Below are 21,752 nucleotides of genomic sequence, written 5' to 3' on the forward strand. Positions count from 1 at the left end.
TGTTGATTTTAGGGAATATCCAGGTAACCTGTAGATTTTCAAAGGTTTTGAACATGAAGTGACCCCAGAATACCCAAATATCGTGTGTTGCCTGCTGCCTTTCCACGTGCCATCAAAATTGACTTTGAGTAGGAAGCCATTCCCAGACTGGGGGGAAAAAACACTCATTCCAAACGCAGCACTAGTCTTTTAGTGTCGCATCTAGAAGGAAATGGAAATGATGAGACAAAAGGCCGTCTGAAGCCCTTCCCCTAGCAGATTGTTCACAAGTGGAAGGAGCTGTGACGACACCGGTCTGAAGCGTCATCTGATCCGCTGTTTTTGATCCTTTCGGTACCTCCTGTATCGTGCTAAGCTATAGTTGAACTATGTTCTCCTTGCAGGAGTGACGACGCGCAGAACATCTGACACGGCAACGGTAAGCCAAAAGAACAGGTGGTGGGGCTGTCTAACGATGGGAGATGATGTAAACAAAAGGCCGAATTGTAGCCTCGTCCGCCAGCAGTTTGTTCTCACGGTGGTAAAGGGCTTTGACAAAAATCGACCGAAGCGTTGGGCTGATCCTGACGACACGGCCGCAAGCGACGCGGGTGAGACGGGTTCGGCGCTCAACTTTTTACCTTGTTTTTCAGTTGCCTGCCTGCTTCAGACGTCATCCTTGACACTGCCATCGTGGAACGAGTGAACCCAGAGTTGAATTTTGGAAGTTCTGGATCAGAAAATAACCCGACGATCAGCTCCAAGAGGCTACGTCGCCAGCGAACACTGCAACAATCAGTAAAGCCGCATTACCAGAAGGAAGATCCAGCAAAGTTGCATTTTCAAAGAAAAGATGTGTGAACATGCAAAAAAATAAATAAAACACATTGACTGGGCTAAAACAAAAGTAATATTGTCCATTTGTGGTCTAAGGGTCATGGTTTGTCAGATGTTCTATAAATAAAAATCATAATTAAGATTTCTCCTATTTCTGTGTTGGCTCTTTTTTATCATGTATTACAGCTACAATTTAAATTGGTGTTTCAACAAGACAATGATAAAAAAAAAACACCCACAAGCAAGCAAAATCATGGTTCCAGAGAAATAGCATACAATTAATGGAGTGGCTGGAACAGATCCCAGACCTTTACCCCATTGAAAATGTATGGTCTTAAATTAATGCTGTTAAATAGGCAAAATGCAGAAGAATTGCAGAATGTAATCGGTCTGTCCTGGATTGCAATACTTGTTAATAATTTCCATTTAATTGTTTTCAATTTTTTGTACTCCCATTACGTACTGAAGTAATTACCCTGATGCTTTTTTAAAATGTGTAGTATTTGTTGAACATAAATTAAGAGGGGAAACAATTATTTCTTTAAATGAGTAAAAGACGGAACCATTGGGTCAGTGCTTCACTGCTTTTAGAAACGCCCACCCCAATAAAATGAGGGGGAAAGAACGGCAATTTATAAAGATAGCAAGGCAAAAACTAAACACACTAGCAATAAGTGTATACAACAAAGTTGAAAACGCAGCTGCGTCACGTCCGTCTACTAAATCAAAACAATCAAGATGGCGGCGGCGTATAGGCTGAACAGCGTACGAGCGTACCTGTCGAAATGTTTTCATGCTTTCCGGAGGTCGACTCGGCCAAACTGCAACATTTTGTCCTCCATTTTCATGTACTCTTCGCTCAGCAGGTGAGGTGAAAAATTTCCAGCTGCTGCCGCATTCTGAAAGAACTTAGATATCATTATAATACTAAAAGATGGACATATATTCTGCGCATTCTAAAGCAAAGAGGACAGTTGTCACGTATCATCCAAATTAAGGACAGGATTATATGAGCCACATCATTTATTCTGAGTCGTCGAATGATCATGTTTCAGTGCCATTGACGACTATAGACGCCCGATCCATTTTGACTGGGAGGGCTGGCAGCCATCGTCAATGACAGATTGACGTATTTACTTTAACCCAATCCAACAATGTATTTTTACTTTTACTCTATGGCAATTTTTAGCACCGTCGAAAATCCATCACTTTACGCTACTTGAGTAGAAAATTTCCCTGCTGCAAGATGGCCGCCAATTTTTTAGGTCTCTGTTTGTCCATTACTAATAGCTTGCCTCGTGGATGCTAATTCATAAGTAGATTCAGCCTAGCCTCGCTTCTAGTTCAAATGATGCATTCAGGATCTCGGGAGGTCAAAGGAACACGGCGTTGACATCACTCTCGTGGGCGGGAAGAACCGTCGAGGAGGCGTGTTCACGGACACGGAAAAGAGGAGGGGCCGTACAGCTGGCGGCACTGACGGCAGGCAAGTGACGTCCAACCGGGTTTTCATCTTTTTTAATATTTTGTCATTTTTATTTGTGGCCTCTTCTTGTGGGCGTGTCTTCAGCTCTGTCACTCTTCGGTTCACCTGAGAACAAAGAGGAGGAGCTTATTCTGCTTCTCAAGAAGGCCAAGGTACATCTGCGCCTCGACACGCGCTGGGGCCACCACGTGAGCTCCGCCTGTCGCCCGTAGCTCAGCGTGGCTAAGGGTGAGCTGGAAGCGGCGTCCTCCTTTCTGCACGCCGCGGCCGTCATCGCGCAACAGGAACGCCGCCGAGACGCCATCGTCTACACGTACAGCCAGGTGGGAAAACGCGGCGGTCCTCGCAACCTGGATGTAACGCCTTGCGTCTGTCTCCTTAGATGGCCAACTTGGCGTACGTTCGAGGTCAACTACCGGAGGTGAGTACACCGCCAAAAGTGTCCGCCCCATCGCTGACTGGGCCGCTTTCCGCGTCAGGCCGAGAAGCTTTTCAAAGCGGCCATGAGCTACATGCTGGCGGACGGGATGCCGCAGGTGAGCAACGTCTCCGTGGGCGAGGGGACGTCCGGACTGAGTCGATTCCCTTTGACAGGACGACAACGCCTTGGTCGAGATGTCGCTCAAACTCGCCGCCATGTACGCTCAGCAGAACAAGTAAGAAACTATGGAGATGGGCACCTGGGTGGCACGTCTCGCCGACTGACCGCTTGCCAGGCCGGAGCTCGCCGAGCACGGCTTTAGGTTCTGTTTGGAGATGCTGGAAGCCAAAGTGCAGAAGCTCCAGGAGACGCCGGTCCATCAGCGGACAGGTGGACAACCGGGGCTTTGTTCGCTTGTTTTTCCCCGTTCTTTTGGTCCATCTATTTTTTGGATTCTCAGAGGAGGACGAGCTTTTGAGGAAGGACACTCGTCTTCTGCTAGGCTTGTGTCTGGACTCGCGCGCTCGCTACCTGGCGTCCACGCGGCGACTGAGTCAGGCCGCCGACGACTACCGCAAAGCTTTGGACATCAGCGCGCAAGAGCAGGGCCCGCACCACCACCAGGTATCTGGAGACGGCGTGATGGAAATTCAATCAAAAGTCAGTGGCTGACGTTGACAACGCCAAACATTCGATCCATGCACACTACTCCAAAAGCTCTGAATATCTTGGGCACTGAAACATGAGCATTTACAAACAATCCTCCTAGTTTAAATTAATTGGATGTCATTTCCTGCAAATTTTGGATAATTCTTAGTCACCAAAACGAACCAAACTTTGCCAGAGGTTCACTAAAATGTGCAGGAAATCACCCTGGGACGCCTAAAATATGCAATATGCCAAATTTGACAAAATTGCATTAATTGGCCCCTCTTTGTGTAAATAGACAATTCCCTTCTTTGCTTTTTGTAAAGCTACTCCATTTTTGCTGAATGATTGACACACTCATTGAAGCATTCGGTTCAAAAGGAGCTAATGATTGAAAGAGGTATGAAAACATCTTATTGGTGCACCTGTAACGTGTGTATGTGCATCTCACCTGCAGACTCTGGTCTTGATGAGCGACCTGTCCACCATTTTAGACATGCAGGGACACCACGACGATGCCTTGGCACTGATCCGTCGGGCGGCGGACGCGGGCAGGGCGTCGGGACACCAGGATCTCCACGTCCTCCTGGCCAACATGGCCGCCATCTTGCTGCACGCAGGTGAGGCGAAAGCTCGCCGGCGAGCGAGCGCGGTGACCCACGCTCATTTTACCGCCGTGTCCAGGGAGCCGCGATGAAGGCATGCGCCTGTTCCGCGAGGCGCTGGTGATGGCGCGGGCCGCCGAGGACGAGGAGGCCGTGCGCCACATCCTGGGGGAGCTGGAGCGGGCCACCCGGAACACAGAGAATGCTGAGACGGGGTCCGAGCGTGAGCGGGCGGAGCCACGCGCCACTTAAGCAGGGGTTCACGTGGAGAGAATAAAGGAGGTTGAAGTGAAAAGCAATGTTTGTGGATTTATTGATGAAAAAAATGAAACAAAACAACATTTAACACTTAATAACCTCCATAGCCTCTTGGAGCTCCTCCTCCTCTGTAGCCCCCACCTCCACCTCCGCCGTAGGCCCCCCTGAAGCCCCCTCTGCCTCTGTAACCTCCCCCGCCTCCTCCTCCTCCGTAGCCGCCTCCCCCCCTGTAGCCACCCCCGCTACCCCCTCTGTACCCGCCCCCACCCCTATAACCTCCTCTCCCTCGGTACCCGCCGCCGCCTCCCCCCTGGTAGCCGCCCCCCCCTCCGTCAAAGCGTCCCATCTTGGGGGGTCGAGGGCCGTCGCCCATCCTGCAGAGACAAAAAGATGACCATTAAAGCCGAATTTGTGGCCAAAAATGTAACGAGCAATATCATCGAGATGTAACAGTGTACTCAAACAATAAAAAACAATCTTATAATTAAAACTAAACAAGCAAAACTAAGCTTCAAATTCTTAGCACAAACAACCTCCGCATGACAAATATATATTTTCCACGTTTAAAGATGTCACCTTGGCTGGCACTTTTCTGAATTGGATGGCAGTCATCAAGTAGCCTATTTTGTTTCTATTGCTCAATGAAGACTACTTTGACCGAGGAACAAATGATGTGTTGCCATCGATTCTGTAGTTAGTTTCAACGACAAACCATTACTCGAATATTTTTTAGAGTAACAGTTTTAAATGTTATGGATCAGTCTCACGAATTGATGCTTTTACCAAACTGGTGAAAGTAGGACTTCAAATACTATGTTTTCACAAGAAAAAATATTATGGGTCACCTTCGGGGCCCAGCGTTGGCCAAGTTGATGCCGGCGGCGGAAGGTCTGGAGAGGTGTCGGATAAGGTTTAGTAGCCGCTGGTTGGTTGGGTCCATCCCGGAGATGTATTCGGGGTCTTTGCTGACTTCCACCACCACAGCCTCCAGCGCCGCCCGCATGGCCAGGACGTGGCCCGCTGTCATGTGCTCAATCCGAAGCTTGATCCTGCCACACCAAATTCAATGCTCATTTAAACCCTTCGTGCACTGATTTTTCCCCCCCAAGCCTTACCAGGGTAAAAAAAACATATCCAGGGGAACCTTTTTCAAAAAATCTGACCCAAAGCAGGTCTATTTCATTCATGACTAGCTAAAGTTAATCAAAATATGTTGTAAAGAACAAAGTGTTCTCACCAGTCGTCAAGTTCCACCACATTTCCGTCAGAGGACACCTTCTTGCAGGCGAAGAGCAGGAGCTGCAGCGCGCTAACCAACGTCATCCCTTTGGCAGAGATGGCTCGAGTGCGGATCTGACCGAGGCAAAAAGCGTCAAGGAGGAGCACCCACCGGTGGCCATTTTAAAGCAGAATTGAGAAGGGCGTCACCTTCTCGCTGAAGACGAAGAAGGGCGAAGGGTAGGCCAGGTCGTGGTTGGTGAAGGGACAGTTGACGGAGGACTTGTGGATGAGAGCGTTTCGGCCCTCCGTGGTCAAGATCTTCCGTTTCTCCTTGTGGAAGCAAACGTTGGGGTAAGCGCCGTACGTCAGGAGGGACACCACCACGTCCAAGTTGTTGTCCGGTCCCGTCGCCGTGAACGTCTGCGTCAGCAGAGTCTCTGTCGGGACACGCGCCGAGACGAAATGAAAATTTCCGTACCAAACGATCAGGTGGGACGGGCTTGTCGGGTACCTTCGGGAAATCCGGAGTTGACCAGGATGTCCTTCAGCTGAACTTTTGCCTCCCAGGTCATCCTCAAGGTGGCCATATTGAGCCGTTTGTGATCGCAAAAACGCAATTCCGCCTCCTCTCCGTTGATTCTGAAACGCAGAAGGGGGCGGGGCAACATTTCAGCCAAGCAGTTTCTTATAGTCCAGCTCTAAATCTTATAAAGAGTCACAGGCAGCCAAAGAGTTAAATCTAGTTCTCAATTGGCCAATCCTATTTTAGGTGGCCTATTTCCGTCCGCCTCGCCCACCTGACTTGGTCCCAGGCCTGGAAGACGCACAAGAGCGCCACGTGGTCCGAGAAGCGCGTGCCGGCAAAGTTCCTGTGGACGAATCCCAGGCGTTTGCCCTCGTTGATGAACGGCTCTTGGAAGCACGTCGCCGCCGAGATGGTGCACATGGCGTCGCCCACGCTACAGGCACAAATAAACGCGAGCGTTAAGACGGGACGCTGAGACGGCGGCGGCGGAAAGCGGAGGACACCGACTGGAAAATGCAGCCCATGATCATCATCTTCCCCAAGCGAGGCTCGATGGGCAAGCGGGCGAGGATGCGGCCTAACGGAGTCAGCTCGTCGTTGGAGTCCAGCGCGTCCAGTTCTGAAAGCATAGGTGACCATTTTTCAGAGACTGATATCGGTACTATTCGGATAATTTTAGCTCTTTTTGAGATCTCATTATACTTCATTCAATTCAATTTTTAATAAATATTCAATTTGTTTTATTTGCACTATTCCAGTGCTGTTAACAGTGATAGATTTGAACTGGGAGAACTGCCATTGAATAAATGTAACTGTAAATATTCAGATTCATTTACTTCAATGTTTCATTGACGATAACAGAAACCATATTTGAATTCATGAATTTGACGCATCTATTTCCCGTAAGGGACAATTGCGATTTAAATGAGTGGCTTCGAAAAAGCGCTAATCCTTCCGTAAATCAACCGACCTCTGAGCGTGTGCTCGGCCTCGATGACGGCGTCCAAGGGTGGCGGCTCGATAGCTTTGGACAGAAAGTGACCAATGGCGCCCAGCCTCAGCAGCTTGATGCTCAGAGCCACTTCGTGCAGAGGAGTCCGGAAGATTTCTGGAGTCATGTGTGTCTCCAGTCTACAAGCGGACCACCGGGGTTGATCTCCCCTTCTCCGAGGTGCGTGGTGTGGGTGCGGTCGTACCTTTCGAATCGCGCGCGGCTGCAGAGGTGGAAACAGAAGCCAGCTCGGACACGGCCTGCGCGCCCTTTCCTCTGCTCCAGGTTGGTCTTGGAGGCCCACACGGTGGCGTAGTTGGTCATGTTGTTGTGCGCTGTGAACAGCTTCACTTTCTGCCTGAGCATTACACAAAAAAAACTGTTTGGTAATCATTAAATCACTTTTTCTTTCTTATTTAGCTGAGGAGATGGCTTAACACGTTGTAAGGCGGGAATTGAACTCATTAGCTGCCATGGACGGCACCAGACGTCCAATCCACTTTGACTGGGAAGGGCGAATGGACAAACAATCTTGAATCCTATTCAAGTTTTCACCTTATTGTGAAGATACATTTTCTACATGGACTAACAACTGCAGATTTGTGTAGTGTAGTGACCAAATGTGATGCATTTTGAGATTTCATGTTTCAAATCCCACTTGGGTTATCTCATGTGTGTACATAGAGTATGTACACGTATAAATGTACTCAAATTCTGCTTACTTAATTTTGAGCCTTCAGTAATAACAATTCAAATCCACAAAAGAAAGTGAAATAGGTTGATTTGAAATTTAATGGTATGCTACATCTAATATATTTTGATTTAAGTGTGCTGAATGTAAATATGACACAAAATGTTCTGTCCACATATATGGACTCCAGGTCTGTTTTTTTGTGTCAGAAGAACAACAGAACTTACTTGCAGGAGTCGATGACATATACCACGTCGTTGATGGTGATGCTGGTTTCAGCGATGTTGGTGGACAAAATCACCTGCAAGAACAAGCCCAAAACTCACATTTTAGTCAAACAGATCGCTAACTACATGCAGTCTACTGCCTACCTACCCCAGGCTTAGACAGTCCCACAAAATAAAGTATACATTTAAACTGGGTTGCTAGCACATCCAGTCAGAGTTAAAAGCACAACAGGATTTTATGGTCGACACGTCAACGACCCCGTTGTTATGCTACGCCTCGGCTGCGGAGCTAACCGGAACGCAGGTGCGCATCTTAAGGTTATAGTGGGGAAAAAAGTTACAAAATCACCTTACAAACATAAGTGGGTAAAGTGAACAAAGAAACAAACTTAAAGGGGAAGGATGGCACTTCGGCTAGGCACTACATTATCATTGTAATTTCTTTCCAACTGTCATTCAAGACAGCCTTTTTGAAATACACTACTTTTTTCACGAATGTCTTAAGATGATACAATGATCATAATTTCAAAAATCCTGTCAACGTCAAACTCTTTTTTTCCTCTTCCAGAGGATTTTCAATGAGTTAGAAATGCTCATTTTGTTCCACAATGTCCCTCACCTTCCTAATGTTGTCCCCCACAGGCTCAAACACGAGACGCTGCTCCTCTCTGGGGATCTGCGAGTGAAGCGGGAGGATGCAGTAGCGGCTATTTCCTGGAAACGAGAGCGAGTCGAAGGTCAGCACCGATGGCCGGTGCCAGAGCGGACCGGCCACGTACCGAAGTGCGGGCTGGACTGCAAATGCTGCTGCATGGCGTAGATGAGGTTCCACCCGGGCAAGAAGACCAGCACGGCGCCCGACACCTGCAGCGTCTCGATGTACTTGAGCAGCCCGACCACCAGCTCGAAGGACATCTCCTTTTCGTTGAGCTGCGCCATGGAGCGCTTGGTCTCCTCCGAGTACTCGGGGCCACACATCACGTTGCAGTTGACCTGCGGGGGTGGCGCGTCAGCTCCAAAATGGCGGGCGGCCGAGCCGACGCCGATACTTACTTCCTCGTCCCCGCCTCCTTCGACGTCTTTGTCCCGCTTCTTGCGGTCCGGCGGGGGCGGGACAAACTTGGTCATCTGGATGCAGTCCTCGAGGAAGTATTCTGGACGCGACCCAGCAAAACATTCAAAATTCAAGTTGCGTTACGTGAAAGCTTTCTCCCGACCGCAAACGAACCTTGCACGGAGAAAGTTCTCCCGAACACTTCGATGATGGGGCAGTTGAAGAAGTACTCTCGGAACATGTTGGTGTCGATGGTGGCCGACATGAGGATGACTCGGACCTGCGGGAAGGCCTGGACCACGTCTCGGAGGACCACCATCAGGAAATCCGTCTGCGGATAGCGGGCGGGTCAGGGCCTTTTGAAACGGCGCCCGGCGGCGTAGTCGGGGAGGGGCGACCCACGTTGATGTCTCTCTCGTGGATCTCGTCCACGATGACGTGGCTGATGCCTCGGATTCCCGCCTCCAGTTTCCTGAGGAGCACGCCTGAAGAAGGGCGCGAAGGGTCAGGCGGCGCCGAAACCCGAGACAACGGCCCGGCGCGTACCGATGGTGCAGAAAAGGACGCTGCCGTGGGGACGGGGCAGGATGGACTCAAAGCGGACACTGTAGCCGCAGCTGCAACCGAGATTCTCGGCCCGCTCCGTGGCCACGCGCTCGGCCACCGAAACGGCGCTGATCCTTCTCGGCTGGAAAGGCGGAACGAGAGCAACACATTTTTAGCTGGCCTTTGTGTGAGCCGCAACAAATATTTTGCAAAAACAAGTTGCAGATATTTTAAAAAAAAGAGTACAAGTCATTCAATGTTATATGTCACAGGCTTTACCTGCGTGACCACGATGTTGCAGTCGGCGGCTCGGCCCTCCTTGATGTAACGATCCAGGATAAACTGTGGCACCTGAGTGGTCTTTCCGCAGCCGGTGGCTCCTCGGATGATCACCACGGGGTTGTTGTCCACGGCTGACATGATTTCCTCCTCAAACTGTTTGACGGGCAGCTGCTCGCGATCGTTCAGCATCTACAAAATAGGCGCGTATTTCACGGCTCTGCTGGCGCAGGCGGCTATCATTGGGGCCGGTCACCTTGAGAAGGTCTTGATCGTTTTGCAGCCGATCCATCATCTCGTCATGAAGGTCTTTACTGATCTGCTCTGGGGTGCACTGCAAGCAAAATAACGGAGTAAATCTGGGACACCGACTAATTGACGAGTCAGCGCGTGACTCACAAATGCCAAGGGCCCCTCATCTATGTTGTTGCTGGTCCAGGGGTTCCAGTTGATTTGTGGGGGGGACCACGGCACCACCCCTGCGACGCTCTGCCGCTGAGACGGCTCAAAGGTCGCCATCTTGGAGGGAACCAAAGACACCGTCTCGCCGGCACTCATGGGCTGGAACGGGAAGTGGACGTCACGCGAGTGACAAAAGGACAAACGGGGTAGCGCCGCCGGGTCGTCACGTGACTCACAGCCGTGGGGATCTGGATTCCGAGCTCTTCCGCGACCACGGCCAGCTGCTGCTGAAGTTCCGGAGACACTTGAACTTCAAAGACGTCGAGCTGGAGATGAAAGCGAGATGCGTGAGCTATTTGTGAAGACGCTTTGGAACAGATCAAATTCTAAAAGGGCTTACGGTTTCGCCTTCCTTCTTCTTGGTGATTCCAGTGTAGGCCTCAATGACACCCAGATGGTAGAGTTGGCGCACCACAGACAAAGCACAAGACTGCGCCGCTAGCTTCTTGTTGGAGCCGTGCTCACGCGCCGTCACGTCTGCGGGGAGCGACCGTACACGTGACTTCTCTTGCTTCCACCCGAAAACAAAAAAGGTGTCTTGGGAATACCTCAGGAGCTCTTAAATTCAAGCTTCATCCGTTATGAAAATAACTTCATGGTTAACGTATCGATTGCCTTTCACACCCCAAAACTTGGGAAACTCTTGGAAAAGTGTTGACAACTTGAACTACCTTGAAAATGAAATCTCCAGGTATAAATTAGAGCTGCCAAATGTCAAAAAATATATTTTGTAGTGTAGTAAGTTGATAAAAATAAAATAAGATTTATAGTATTTGGCAGTGAAATGCTCTGATTGAATCGGGTGCGTCCTTATTCGAATTTGTATGGAATTTGGATACCCGAGGATTCCCAAAAGAGCAGCGCAACAACAAGAGGGCGAGGCGGCGGTCTTACTGCGGCCCAGTTTCCTCACGAACAGCTGCATCTCGGCGATGAAGCTCCTGTAAGCACAAGCGCACGTGCGTCAAGTCCGGCCCGGTGGTCCCGACGGGAAATTCAGTCGACTCACCTGGAGCGCACTGATGTTTATGGCGCGTTTTTCTGCCGGACTTGAGCTTTTAAGAGACGCGGCCTGCCTGATGGGGGCGTGGCCTGCGGGCACAGCGTCATCAGAACTCTCCAGTATAGATCTTTAAAACGCCACCAGAACGCTTTAGTGCTTCCAAAGCCGTTCTCGTGTTTTTTTTTCATCTCAAAGTTCTGATGACGCCGGGCCGCTCCGCTCCGGCAGAAAAACACGCGCGGGTCAAAGGTCGGCAAGAACGGACGGGCGGCATCGATGAAGTGGCAGGTCAGAATAGGGGCCGGTCCGCAAAGTTTCTTTACGGTGCTATGAATTACTTCGTAACTTTAAAATGATAGATTAAAACCATCCAATCATCTGGCTCTCAAAAACTAAATTAAAATTTTCTTTCATGAGTTCGTCAGTAGTGGACGTCCCATCCACTTGAATTGAGGGGGGGGGGGGGGGGGGGGGGGGGGGGTTGAGTGAAAGTTCATTCGTTGCCAACCCTCCCACTTCAAATGGATTGGACATCAATCACAGTCAATAGAAGCCAATGCCTTAAAACATTTCAATTGCAATGTGGTAAATAGAAAGCGAAGTACTTTGGAAGATTTGTGATTTTCTGGAGTACTACTGTACATATAGGCACCATTTTTTTTACTCTCTTACTCCTACTTTTGTGGCTGTGATGAAATACAACAGCAGTGACTATAAAAAAAGGCAAAATATTTTTGACACAAATGCATTGAATTGCATTCGGTACCGCGCTTCTAAAGAATTGGGTTACGGACCGGACCCTGGAACATTTTCAGAGATTGGATGCCGCCCGTCCGTCCGTCCGACCGGAATGTGTGCTCCGAATTTCTGCTGCAGACCTGTTGTGGTCCGGCCCGACTTGGGTGTATTTATAGTCGGCGCTGGTCTCCTTTTGAAAGAACTGGTTTAGGCGGGCCTTGGCGTTGTCCAGGGTCCAGTTCCCGTGAAGACTAGCGTTCAGGTCCACCTCCTCCGACTCCAAGGTCTACGGGTCGAGCAGAACCCGAGTGGGCTTGCGAGATCGTCGCGTGAAGGTCGGGGTGGAGGGCGGACCTACCGCCTGAGCTTCTTGTTCATCCCGCTTGACGTAGTACTCTTTTAAGTTAGCGCCTCTCTCCCACTCGGCTCCTCCTCCAAGTGCGCCCGCGCCGGAGTATCCCAGTCCTGTTACCCCCGGAATTGGACCAGAGACATCTTCTGCAAGAAAAAAAAAGGTCAAAATTGACACCAAAGTACCAAAACTACACCAAAATTACAAGGATGTGACGCTAAATGAACCCATTGCCTGCCATTGACAATAATAGTTGTCTAATTCCCTTAAACAGTGAGGACTAGTTTTGGATGCTAACTGTCCAACCTTCCATTCAAAATAAAGTGGCAGTTTTTCAGGCCGCATCTACCTTGTTCAGCCTTAACGACTAGGTGAGGAGGCAGAGGACCGCTGGACGGCAGACTTCCAAAGGCAGGGCCGTCGTTTACATCGGCACCCGGCGCGCCGGTAGGCTGAGTCGCGCCCATCTGTTCGAAAGAAAACACGCACGTCTATGCGGGCGCTGGAGGATGCGAGGATCACGTGACTCACCCCCAGGGCGGGAACCTCTGCGGCGTTCATTTGTCCCGCTCGGACCAGGAAGTTGACAAAGTCACGAGCGGCGTTGGACTGCGCGTCCTTCTTGTTGCTGGAATTGCCCATCCCCGTGTAGTTGAAGCCCTCCACTCGCACCTTTGATGAACAATAAATGCTGTAAGATTTTTTTCCAATTTTAATTTTGGTCTTTAACCCTAGAATGGTAACCCTCTATTGCAGTTGAGTGTATGTATAGTACTGTATGTGTTTCATTGATGTACTTTGAGTCATTTGAAGCATAATTTGCCATACTGCAAGCGTTGAAAGGAAAAAAATATTTGGTACGTACTGAAAAATGTACCATTTTTTGTCTGTCTCCCATACATATTGTAGACACCCGCTCACCCCAGGTTGCCGTTCTAGGGTTAAATACATCCAGGGAAACCCCAATTTCCAACACCATACACACAGTAATAACTTCACATAGAAACTTTTGCAATACTGGAGTAAGTTGCAAAAGTTCCCCTTTGGCAAAGAATAACAAACTCCAATGAATATTTCTGCAATAGGAAACTCAAGTTGAGTCCTAAAATCAATATTTATGACCCTAGGCTAAGTTCAGCCAAATTTCAAAGACCAACACACCTCGCACTTGAATCGGTTTTTGTTGCCTGCGGCGCGGATATCATAGTTGGGAGTCAACTTTTTTTTCCCGCACCAGGCATACAGGAAGTTCTTGATGTCCGCCATGGCGAGAACGAGACGAACGTCCTCTCTCCTCACAGTAACGCTGTCCAAAGACAAACAGATAGCCACTTCAATATAAGGCATTATGAATGTTCATTTTGTCAGTGAACCCAATTAAAAGTAAATGGTAGTACAATTTGTGTGTTCATTTCCACAAATACAGGTTTAATTGATCCCTTGTCTGAAATTACAATTCAGCTTAATCATGCTAGACAAAAAACTTTTTTTTTAAAATTCCATGTACTTAATTGTTTCCTTAAATGCATTTGGATGTAAATTTGTTTAATGTAAATTCAGGCGTATAAGGAAAAGGTGAACAAAATTATAATAACACCTAATTTCGCTTCAATGATGCTAGACCTTAATTTGTTATATTAATTAAGATATAATTATTCTATTTGTGTTTTTACACTCGTACTAGTAACTAGACGTGCATTTTCTTCCACTATTTTCATCAATACGACCAATTGTATTGTTTGCACATCGACATGGTCTTGCATAAGAACGCTAGCTTATAGCTAATTATTGCTAAGGCTACCAAGCATATTTCCTTGTGGGTTATTAGCTCTTTTTAAATTGCATATAAATCGCGCAATTATGGAAATTTGCACGCAATTCAGTCCAAAACGAAAGCGCTCGTTTATAGATGAATGAGTGAACGGCGCTAGCATTAGCTTTTTTTTAGCATCTAGGCTCGCACTGCCTTTTAACATTATTTTCCTCCTTCATAACCGGTTCTTTCGAGCTTTAACTCACTTCCAATGCGCTCGTGACGCAGGACTTGTAATTATCCGGTGACTTAAAAAGAAAAAATCTGAATAAAATATAATTTGTCAATCAGGGATAAAGAAGTTGCACCCGGCGCTTGCTAGCTGCTTATTTCTTCCTCGGCGTTTGGCGCCCGCAGCGTTTTGCAACCAAGCGCCACCTAGTGTCTCGTCCTAACCCGCCTTACCATTACAATACGTACCGACTTATAGAACAAAATAGCAATTTTTGAGTAAAATACATTAATGCAATTGTATAAATGAAGATGATTGCAAGCGACAACATTTACTGGTATTTTCCTATTTTACTTAAAACATTAAAGATAAATATTTTCTGATTTTGCTGTCTTTTTTGTTTTAAACAATACTGGTTATACCCTTTAACATTGAGCCCGCCCTCCCATTTCACATGGATTGGACGTCTACTAGTGATAAGCAAGCGATCAACACTTGCATGCAGCAGCATCCCCTCGTGTTCTGGAGGAAGAAACGCAGATCTCACCTGACTCTTGGGCATCTCAATCGGTCTCCATGGCGACGAGAAAGCTAATACTAGGAATGGACATCCGATACCGCAATATATGCATATAAATGTTTTACAAGCCAACACGACCAGGAACAGAACTTGTAAGCGGGTAACAGGTAGGGCTTTTCTTCTGTTTTTCCGTCTTTTTTTACACTGTTGGAGCAGGACACGCCTGGATTCAACACGTTTTCCTCTGGGTTGATTTCTCTTCTTATGACTTCTCTTGGTGATGCTCAGGTGATGGTTTCGGGATGGCGGATGGCAGGCAGCGAGCCATTTCGGCTTCGGGCGAGAGCCTCTACGTGCTCCTGGGCTTGGAACGGGGGTGCAGTCACGATGATGTCAAAAAGACGTACAGGTGAGAGGCTTTAAGTCTCAAACATTTAAAAATTGAAATTGATATATCTATGACAATATTCACTATTTCCTTCCTTTTTTAACTTCACAATTTTAAAAAAGCGAGTATTTAGTTATTTTCTTCTTACCCTGAATACGCGCAACCATACACGTTAGGGGCAATTTAGAGTGCTCAACCAGCCTACCCTGCACGATTTTGGGATGTGGGAGGAAAACGGAGTACCCGTAGAAAACCCATACAAGCCCAGGGAGAATATGCAAACTCTACAGACTGAGGACCGACTTGGAAATGAACCCTCGACCCCAGCCCTGTGAGGCCGACGTGCTAACCACTCGGCCGACTAATTTCATTAATAGATCTTTCAAAAAGGAATAAGGAACCATTGACTGTTTTTAATAAAATCTCTAAAGGTCCAATCTGTCAAGGGCATCCAATGAGTTGACAACATGTCGAGATCGACGTCAATTTTCTTTTTATTTGATTAGATTTTTTTAATCCTCCACCCACACGGGTACAATTACACAGGAAACTGGCATTGCGTTACCACCCGGACAAGAACCCAGACAACCCCGAGGCGGCCGAGAAGTTCAAGGAGGTGAACGCAGCCCACGCCGTCCTGTCCGACCCGGGCAAGAGGAACATTTACGACGCTTACGGCTCGCTGGGGCTTTACGTGGCGCAGCAGTTCGGCGACGACAACGTCAACGCCTACTTTGCGCTCACCACCTGGTGGGCCAAGGTCGGTGGTCACTTTCTGGAAACGGGGTTCTCTACTTTTAAAATATCATCGGCAACACGCGGTAGCGACGCAGTGGCTGTGCGTTTTGTGCTCAGGGTTTGTTTGCGCTGTGCGGGTTGCTGACGGGATTTTACTGCTGCTGCTGCCTGTGTTGCTGCTGCGACTGCTGTTGCGGACGCCTCAAGACCACGCCCCCACCTGACCAGGAGACTCCCTACGGCGACTTGCGGGATGACGACGGGGACGAGGAGGGGGAGGAGGAGGAGGAGGAGCTGCAACATCCGACCCACGGTGAGATGCTTTAATGCAGGGGGCCGCTTTAACGTCAACTTGATTTCATGTGGGCCGGACCATTTTAGACATATTTAGATTTTTTTAAATAAATGGATTAAAAGAACTAGATTAAAAGCCCTGAATATTCAGTTTTTTTATAGATCTAAAACAATGTTTATTTTAGCTTTTTTTAATATATTTTTAGATTTTACAAAATGATTTTTGAACTAAAAACACAGAAAAATGATTAAAAAATTACAATTATTGATTTCAAAGGGGGAAAATCAGGAAATTTAATATACATCTATACTCTTCATTTTAATTTGATCCTAAAACAGAAATTAGGCACTCATGATTTACTTTCCCGGGCCACACAAAATGATGCGGCAGGCCAGATTTGGCCCCGGGCCGCCACTTTGACACAAGTGCTTTAATGGGTCGCACTGGGAGGAAGATGACCGAATTTTGCGTGTTTTTTTTTTTGGGTGGTTGTAACTTCCGCCAAATTTGTGTGCACAGATGCGAGCGTGCCGGTCGTTCAGCAGCCGTCCAACGCCAGCGAGAAAACTCAACTCATCTCGGACGGGCGCCGTAGATACGGCGACACCTACACATGACTGTGTTGAAATTTGAGCTAAATCCTTGCCGTTGACAGTAAAAGAGGTCAAATCCATTTTAAATGGGAGGTTTGGCATCCACTGATTGTGTTTCATTGCCGTTGACATCCAACCCATTTTTAATGTTTTGTAAGTGACAACATTTGTAAGGATTCATACTCTAAATCAGGGGTCTCAAACCGATTCCGCAAAAGGGCCGTAGTGGGTCCTAGTCTTTGTTTCAACCGATCCAGTATGGACAGTTTAACCAATGAGGTGTCTTCTAAAATAAGTAGCACCTGGGTGCAATCAACTGATTACACTTGCAAAAGGTGTCCACTTATTCGGTTTGAATGAAATCTTGCTCCTTTTGATGTAAATAGCTGTAGTTACGGTAAGCGAGGGGTCACCCACCCCAATCTCCAAGGGCCCTTATCCAATGTATTTTCTATATACTATCTCCTTCCTCCACCACACCTGAATCAAATGATCAACTCATCAGCATACCTGGCAACTTCAACGTTTTTCCCGTATTTCATACGTTTTTTTATTATCATTTTAAATTGTGTAGGCCGAAAAACAACTTTTGTACGGGATTTTTTTAAGTATTTTTTTTTTAGTAAAACCGATCTTGTTTTACCTTGGTAGCAGACAAAAACGTCATTGCCGACAGCTACTATGTTCATGCTTTAAGCATGATATGCGCAGTAACATTCCCCCTTCACGCTTCCGCCTTTTCACTATAGTATATAAATATAGCGCGTCAGCAAGCAATGTACCTAGACAGTCAGGCTGTCAGCGTCATACAGCGACATCTTCACAATCTTGAATTTAGTGCATACTGATTGCGCTCCCTGTACACTTTGGAGAAAATGAAATAAGTGCACCTTATGTGAGTAAATATGAGTGCCGCAATGCATTTGTGTTTTTTTAAAACGCTTAATAAGGGGATTTGCAATCATTAATAAGGGGTGCAATTGGCTGAGGGTGACAGGCATGCATCAACGAGCTCGCCAGAAGCCTGATTGCAACCCGCTTTATTTGATTCAGGTGTGTTGGGATAGGCCAGTGCTTCGCAATTATGTTTCGTCGCGCCCCACCTGGAAGAATCGAACACTGACACCTACTGTAGCGGGTCTGCCATTACACTTCCTCCCTAGTTCAGCCCATTTTAAAGGTTATCCGGACACTGTCATGCCCCCTATGACTTTTGACATATAAGGGCATGTCGGCATGGCAACAGCTGACGTGCTGGCGCGCGGGTCTAAAAACAGACCGCGGCGTGAGCCGCTCGCTCGCCTGCTCGCCGGCTGGTCTTCGCACTCCACTCTGGCGAAAGCAGTTGGGCTACGTCCACAACCGGAAATGGAGAGTCTGGAGAAGCAACTGCTGTGTCCCATCTGTTTGGAAATCTTCTCCAAACCGGTGGTGATCTTACCCTGCCAACACAACCTGTGTCGCAAGTGCGCCAATGACGTCTTTCAGGTGGGTGGACGCCCGTAGACCCGCCCACAAAGTCGTGGCCTTTGACTAAGTAGGACTTTTCTCTTTGAGTTTCCTGTGGATTTGGGGGCGTTCACAGGTCACTTGAGGTTGTTTGGAGCCACTTCCTGTTGATTTTGCGGATTGGGCCCGCCCTCTTGATTTTGGAGGTGTGGGTTGAAGGTCAATTTGAATGGGATCATTTTGATCATTGAGTTAAAGCACTCTAGTGGGTCCAATTTGGAGTGAAGTTTTCTCTTTTTTTTAAAGAGGACTGCTCAAAATTGTTGGAAGTTGGAATGGGGTTTGTTTTTGTCAAATTTCAATGGTAGTGTTGTAAGCTTGGCCAAAAATTGTATAGGGCGTTTTTGTTCCTTGGTTTCTTTTAAAAAAAGATAATTCTGTGAACATTTAGAACTAGAATTTGACATCTTTATGTTATTGGAAACAAAGTAGGGCACACAGAGAGACAGGCGACCATTCACACTCACAATCACAATCACTGCCACCAGCGGGAATCAAGACCGCACCTGCCCGCACCGAAGTCAGGCCAGTGAACCACTATTCCACCAGGCGGATTTGGAATGATTATTTTGAATTTAGCACTTTTAGAACTAATCGAGGTGGTTTGGACATCTCTTGCCGTCAATGGCACTGAAACATAATAATCCCATGTCAGGCGGCCAATCCCTACCTGAGCTCCAGAGGGGGCTCGACAACGTCGTCTGGCGGCCGCTTCCGATGCCCGTCGTGCCGCCACGAGGTCATCCTGGACCGGCATGGTGTCTACGGCTTGCAGAGGAACCTGCTGGTGGAGAACATCATCGACATGTTCAAACAAGGAAGCGCAAGCAGGTAAGCGCAAAAAGTCTGCACAGCCTTTGTCAAGGATTTGAAGCCACTCCCTCGCCTCGGCGCTCAAAAGTGCTGACGACCCAGCCACTCGGGCCCCCTTGGAAGAAGTTCTGTGCATTTCAAAGGTTAGAAGAGAACCTTCTCAACTGAGAATTTATAACTGCAGGTCAGATTATAGCACACTGTTAGCTGAGGGGTCGGCACGTTCAACTGCCACAATGACAGTGGGGATTCAAACCGCAGTAGGAGATGGCTATGTCTCATTTTTGCAGTATGGTTACATACTACATCGCTACATTTGTACTGGGAATTGGTTGTTAATTGCCTGTTAACATAAATCAAACTTTTAAAGAAAGAAAAATAGTGAGAGAAGATGTTTTGACACCTTGACACGTGTCTCAGCAAGGAGATTTCACCCCCTGCGACGGAGGCGGAGCATCCCGTTTGCGAGCATCACGATCAGGAGAAGATCAACATCTACTGCCTGAGCTGCGGCGTGCCCACCTGTTCTCTCTGCAAGGTGTTTGGTGCCCACAAAGACTGCCGGGTGGCGCCGCTTGACATGGTTTTCACCAAACAGAAGGTAACCCCCACTTTTCCCTTTTTTCCCCATCCTATAGCCACACCTGCAGTGATTTAATCCAGGGTTGCACTATCGGTTATTTAAAGGGCCTGTCAACTCAAAGTCAAAATGAACGAATTGTTGGAATTTGCGAAGGTAAAGACGGTTGTTAACGACGCAGAAAATTTTGAAGGAATAAAAAATCATGTAATTAGCATCTTGCCTTGTCAGTGTTAGGATTCTGTGGGCGTGTCCATGCCGACTGTAACTTGTATTATCGGCACCTGCTAGCATTGATGCTACTGCGGTTAGCATGTTTTGTCCTTTAAGAGCACAATTCTGCACTAAAGTGAATGAAATCAGCACATCACAATAAATCGATATATTTATCAAAATAACATTGAATACACTAGACACGCTCGAATTTGGAGTTGTGGGAGGAGTTTTGACCATTCGCAATTGAGGGTGTTCATCGCGGGCAGGCCGAGCTGAGCGAGTGCATTGCCGCCCTGGTGGGCACCAATGAGAGGATTCGGACCATCATGGGGCATCTGGATGACACCCGCAAGGCAGTGGACGTCAGTGGATTTCCGGGGGCGCGTAAGTCTTCGGCAGCATTCCCATAAACGGCGAGCGCGGCTTTCTAGGATAACGGGCGGCGACAAAAGTCCAAGGTGTGCGAGTCCTTCGACCGCCTTTTCGCCATCCTGGAGGCGCGGAAGGGCGAGCTGGATGCCCGCATCGGCACCGAGCAGCAGGAGAAACTGGACTACGTGGCCGGACTACGCAGGAAGTACGAGCGGCACCTGGAGAAGGCCGCCCAATTGCTGGAAAACGCCGCCTCGGCTAACGCTCAGGCCGAGATGGCTGCCTTCCTGCAGGTCAGCCTCCGCGTTATTGGTGCATTTTTGGCTTTCAGACCTCGCATCCGGTCGTTAATTAATTGGCCGTCACTGGCAGCCAATGAGTGAAGTGCGCGGTTTTCGCATGAACTCAAAGTGCAATGCGTTTCGCCTAGGACAGCAAGCCGCTTCTGCAAAAGTGAGTGGCGGTCGCGGTTCGGAACGACGTCGCGGGCTAAACGAACGCCGGGACGTGTGTGCAGGATGGCGGCAGGAAGCGACACGTCCGCTTTGGAAAAGGTACAGTCGGGCTACGAGAAGATGGAACACTTTCGGGCCAACTTCCGGCACCAGAAGAGGGCGCTGATGGCCGTCTGCTTCCTTCATGGTAAACAATCTCTCGCCAAAACCTTTGGCGCTGCGTTTAGCTTTTTTCTTCACGAGGTTAGCTAACGGTGGCGTAACACGCTAGCAGGGAGACTCCGCCCAGCAGACGGCGATGAGGTCGAGGGTGGCAAAGAGGCAAACCAGGTGCCGAAGGAGATTGCAGGGGAAGTGGGCGGAGCGGTAGCTTCAGAAGCCCCACCTGCTGTCAAAGCTCCTCCTTCGTTTTTGGAGGCCACGCCCCCCACCAAAGCTCCTCCTCCGGACATCGCGGCCCCACAGGTATGAGCGGGCTTCGGGTCAGCTGACGAGTTGTCGTCTTTAGCATTCTTCTGTGGCGTAGGCGCAGTCGCAGCGGCTTGACGACGAAAGCAAACACGTCTTTTCCTTCAGCTGGCTCAATCACAAGTGACTTCCTTCTCATCTTCTTTATGACTTTCATCATTAACATCACCGTTGTTCAATGGCGAACCCAATAAATGGGTGGAGTTTTGCCAAACGTCTTGATTTGAGTTACTCAATCACAATCTTTTGCAGCAGCAGTTGTTCCAATCGCTAACGCTTAGCAAGCTGTCTAGGTGGACTGACCTGGATTTGAACCCAGGTCCCCAGAGCTGTGAGGCCAACACGCTAACCACTCATCCACCGGGCCGCCTACAAAATAATCTAATTTTGAAAATGAATACTGCTCAAATGCATGATAGAGGTATAGCCTAGGATTTTTTAATAGTTATTTTTAAAAACAAACTATTGAAGTAAGCAAGAGTAAAAACTTTGAGTA

General features: G+C 48.1%; 4 protein-coding genes across 11 annotated transcripts; 3 read left to right on the top strand and 1 right to left on the bottom strand.

Moving 5' to 3' along the window:
- Positions 1–1,548: 1,548 nt before the first annotated feature.
- ttc19 (tetratricopeptide repeat domain 19) lies at positions 1,549–4,271 on the top strand. 2 transcript variants are annotated; one of them, XM_077615670.1, is made up of 11 exons: positions 1,549–1,682; positions 2,178–2,302; positions 2,387–2,454; positions 2,515–2,625; positions 2,685–2,723; positions 2,782–2,838; positions 2,897–2,958; positions 3,019–3,113; positions 3,184–3,347; positions 3,829–3,991; positions 4,056–4,271. In XM_077615670.1, the coding sequence occupies exons 1-11, from the start codon at positions 1,555–1,557 to the stop codon at positions 4,226–4,228; spliced, it is 1,185 nt and encodes a 394-aa protein (XP_077471796.1). In that variant the 5' UTR covers positions 1,549–1,554; the 3' UTR covers positions 4,229–4,271. The 2 variants fall into 2 exon arrangements, with proteins under 2 accessions (XP_077471796.1, XP_077471795.1); XM_077615669.1 differs by having other exon boundaries at positions 3,019–3,347; positions 3,866–3,991.
- On the bottom strand, positions 4,266–13,651 carry dhx9 (DEAH (Asp-Glu-Ala-His) box helicase 9). 2 transcript variants are annotated; one of them, XM_077615668.1, is made up of 27 exons: positions 13,486–13,651; positions 12,856–12,996; positions 12,674–12,791; positions 12,331–12,467; positions 12,113–12,258; positions 11,126–11,172; positions 10,572–10,708; positions 10,408–10,497; positions 10,169–10,330; positions 10,026–10,103; positions 9,770–9,961; positions 9,491–9,632; positions 9,347–9,429; positions 9,119–9,275; positions 8,944–9,044; positions 8,670–8,883; positions 8,510–8,604; positions 7,891–7,964; positions 7,178–7,330; positions 6,952–7,112; positions 6,489–6,600; positions 6,253–6,414; positions 5,967–6,094; positions 5,663–5,892; positions 5,472–5,587; positions 5,080–5,283; positions 4,266–4,608 (listed from the first exon to the last, which is right to left on the bottom strand). In XM_077615668.1, exons 1-27 carry the CDS (start codon positions 13,588–13,590, stop codon positions 4,326–4,328), a joined length of 3,768 nt encoding a protein of 1,255 aa, XP_077471794.1. In that variant the 5' UTR covers positions 13,591–13,651; the 3' UTR covers positions 4,266–4,325. The 2 variants fall into 2 exon arrangements, with proteins under 2 accessions (XP_077471794.1, XP_077471793.1); XM_077615667.1 differs by having other exon boundaries at positions 12,331–12,470.
- A 1,477-nt stretch (positions 13,652–15,128) lies between these two features.
- On the top strand, positions 15,129–16,867 carry LOC144085970 (dnaJ homolog subfamily C member 5-like). Its single transcript, XM_077615674.1, has 4 exons — positions 15,129–15,238; positions 15,764–15,977; positions 16,073–16,268; positions 16,770–16,867. The coding sequence occupies exons 1-4, from the start codon at positions 15,132–15,134 to the stop codon at positions 16,865–16,867; spliced, it is 615 nt and encodes a 204-aa protein (XP_077471800.1). The 5' UTR covers positions 15,129–15,131.
- Positions 16,868–18,003: 1,136 nt separating this feature from the next.
- LOC144086388 (tripartite motif-containing protein 54-like) lies at positions 18,004–21,470 on the top strand. Of its 6 annotated transcripts, none has more exons than XM_077616348.1 (9): positions 18,004–18,331; positions 19,008–19,183; positions 19,586–19,766; positions 20,228–20,323; positions 20,393–20,626; positions 20,764–20,786; positions 20,851–20,975; positions 21,060–21,253; positions 21,315–21,470. In XM_077616348.1, the coding sequence occupies exons 1-9, from the start codon at positions 18,080–18,082 to the stop codon at positions 21,381–21,383; spliced, it is 1,350 nt and encodes a 449-aa protein (XP_077472474.1). In that variant the 5' UTR covers positions 18,004–18,079; the 3' UTR covers positions 21,384–21,470. The 6 variants fall into 6 exon arrangements, with proteins under 6 accessions (XP_077472474.1, XP_077472475.1, XP_077472476.1 ...); XM_077616349.1 differs by having other exon boundaries at positions 21,063–21,253; XM_077616350.1 differs by lacking the exon at positions 21,315–21,470 and having other exon boundaries at positions 20,706–20,786; positions 21,060–21,238.
- Positions 21,471–21,752: the final 282 nt, after the last annotated feature.

The sequence above is a fragment of the Stigmatopora argus genome, chromosome 12 (genome assembly GCF_051989625.1).
Source record: "Stigmatopora argus isolate UIUO_Sarg chromosome 12, RoL_Sarg_1.0, whole genome shotgun sequence".
NCBI classification, from domain to species: domain Eukaryota; kingdom Metazoa; phylum Chordata; class Actinopteri; order Syngnathiformes; family Syngnathidae; genus Stigmatopora; species Stigmatopora argus.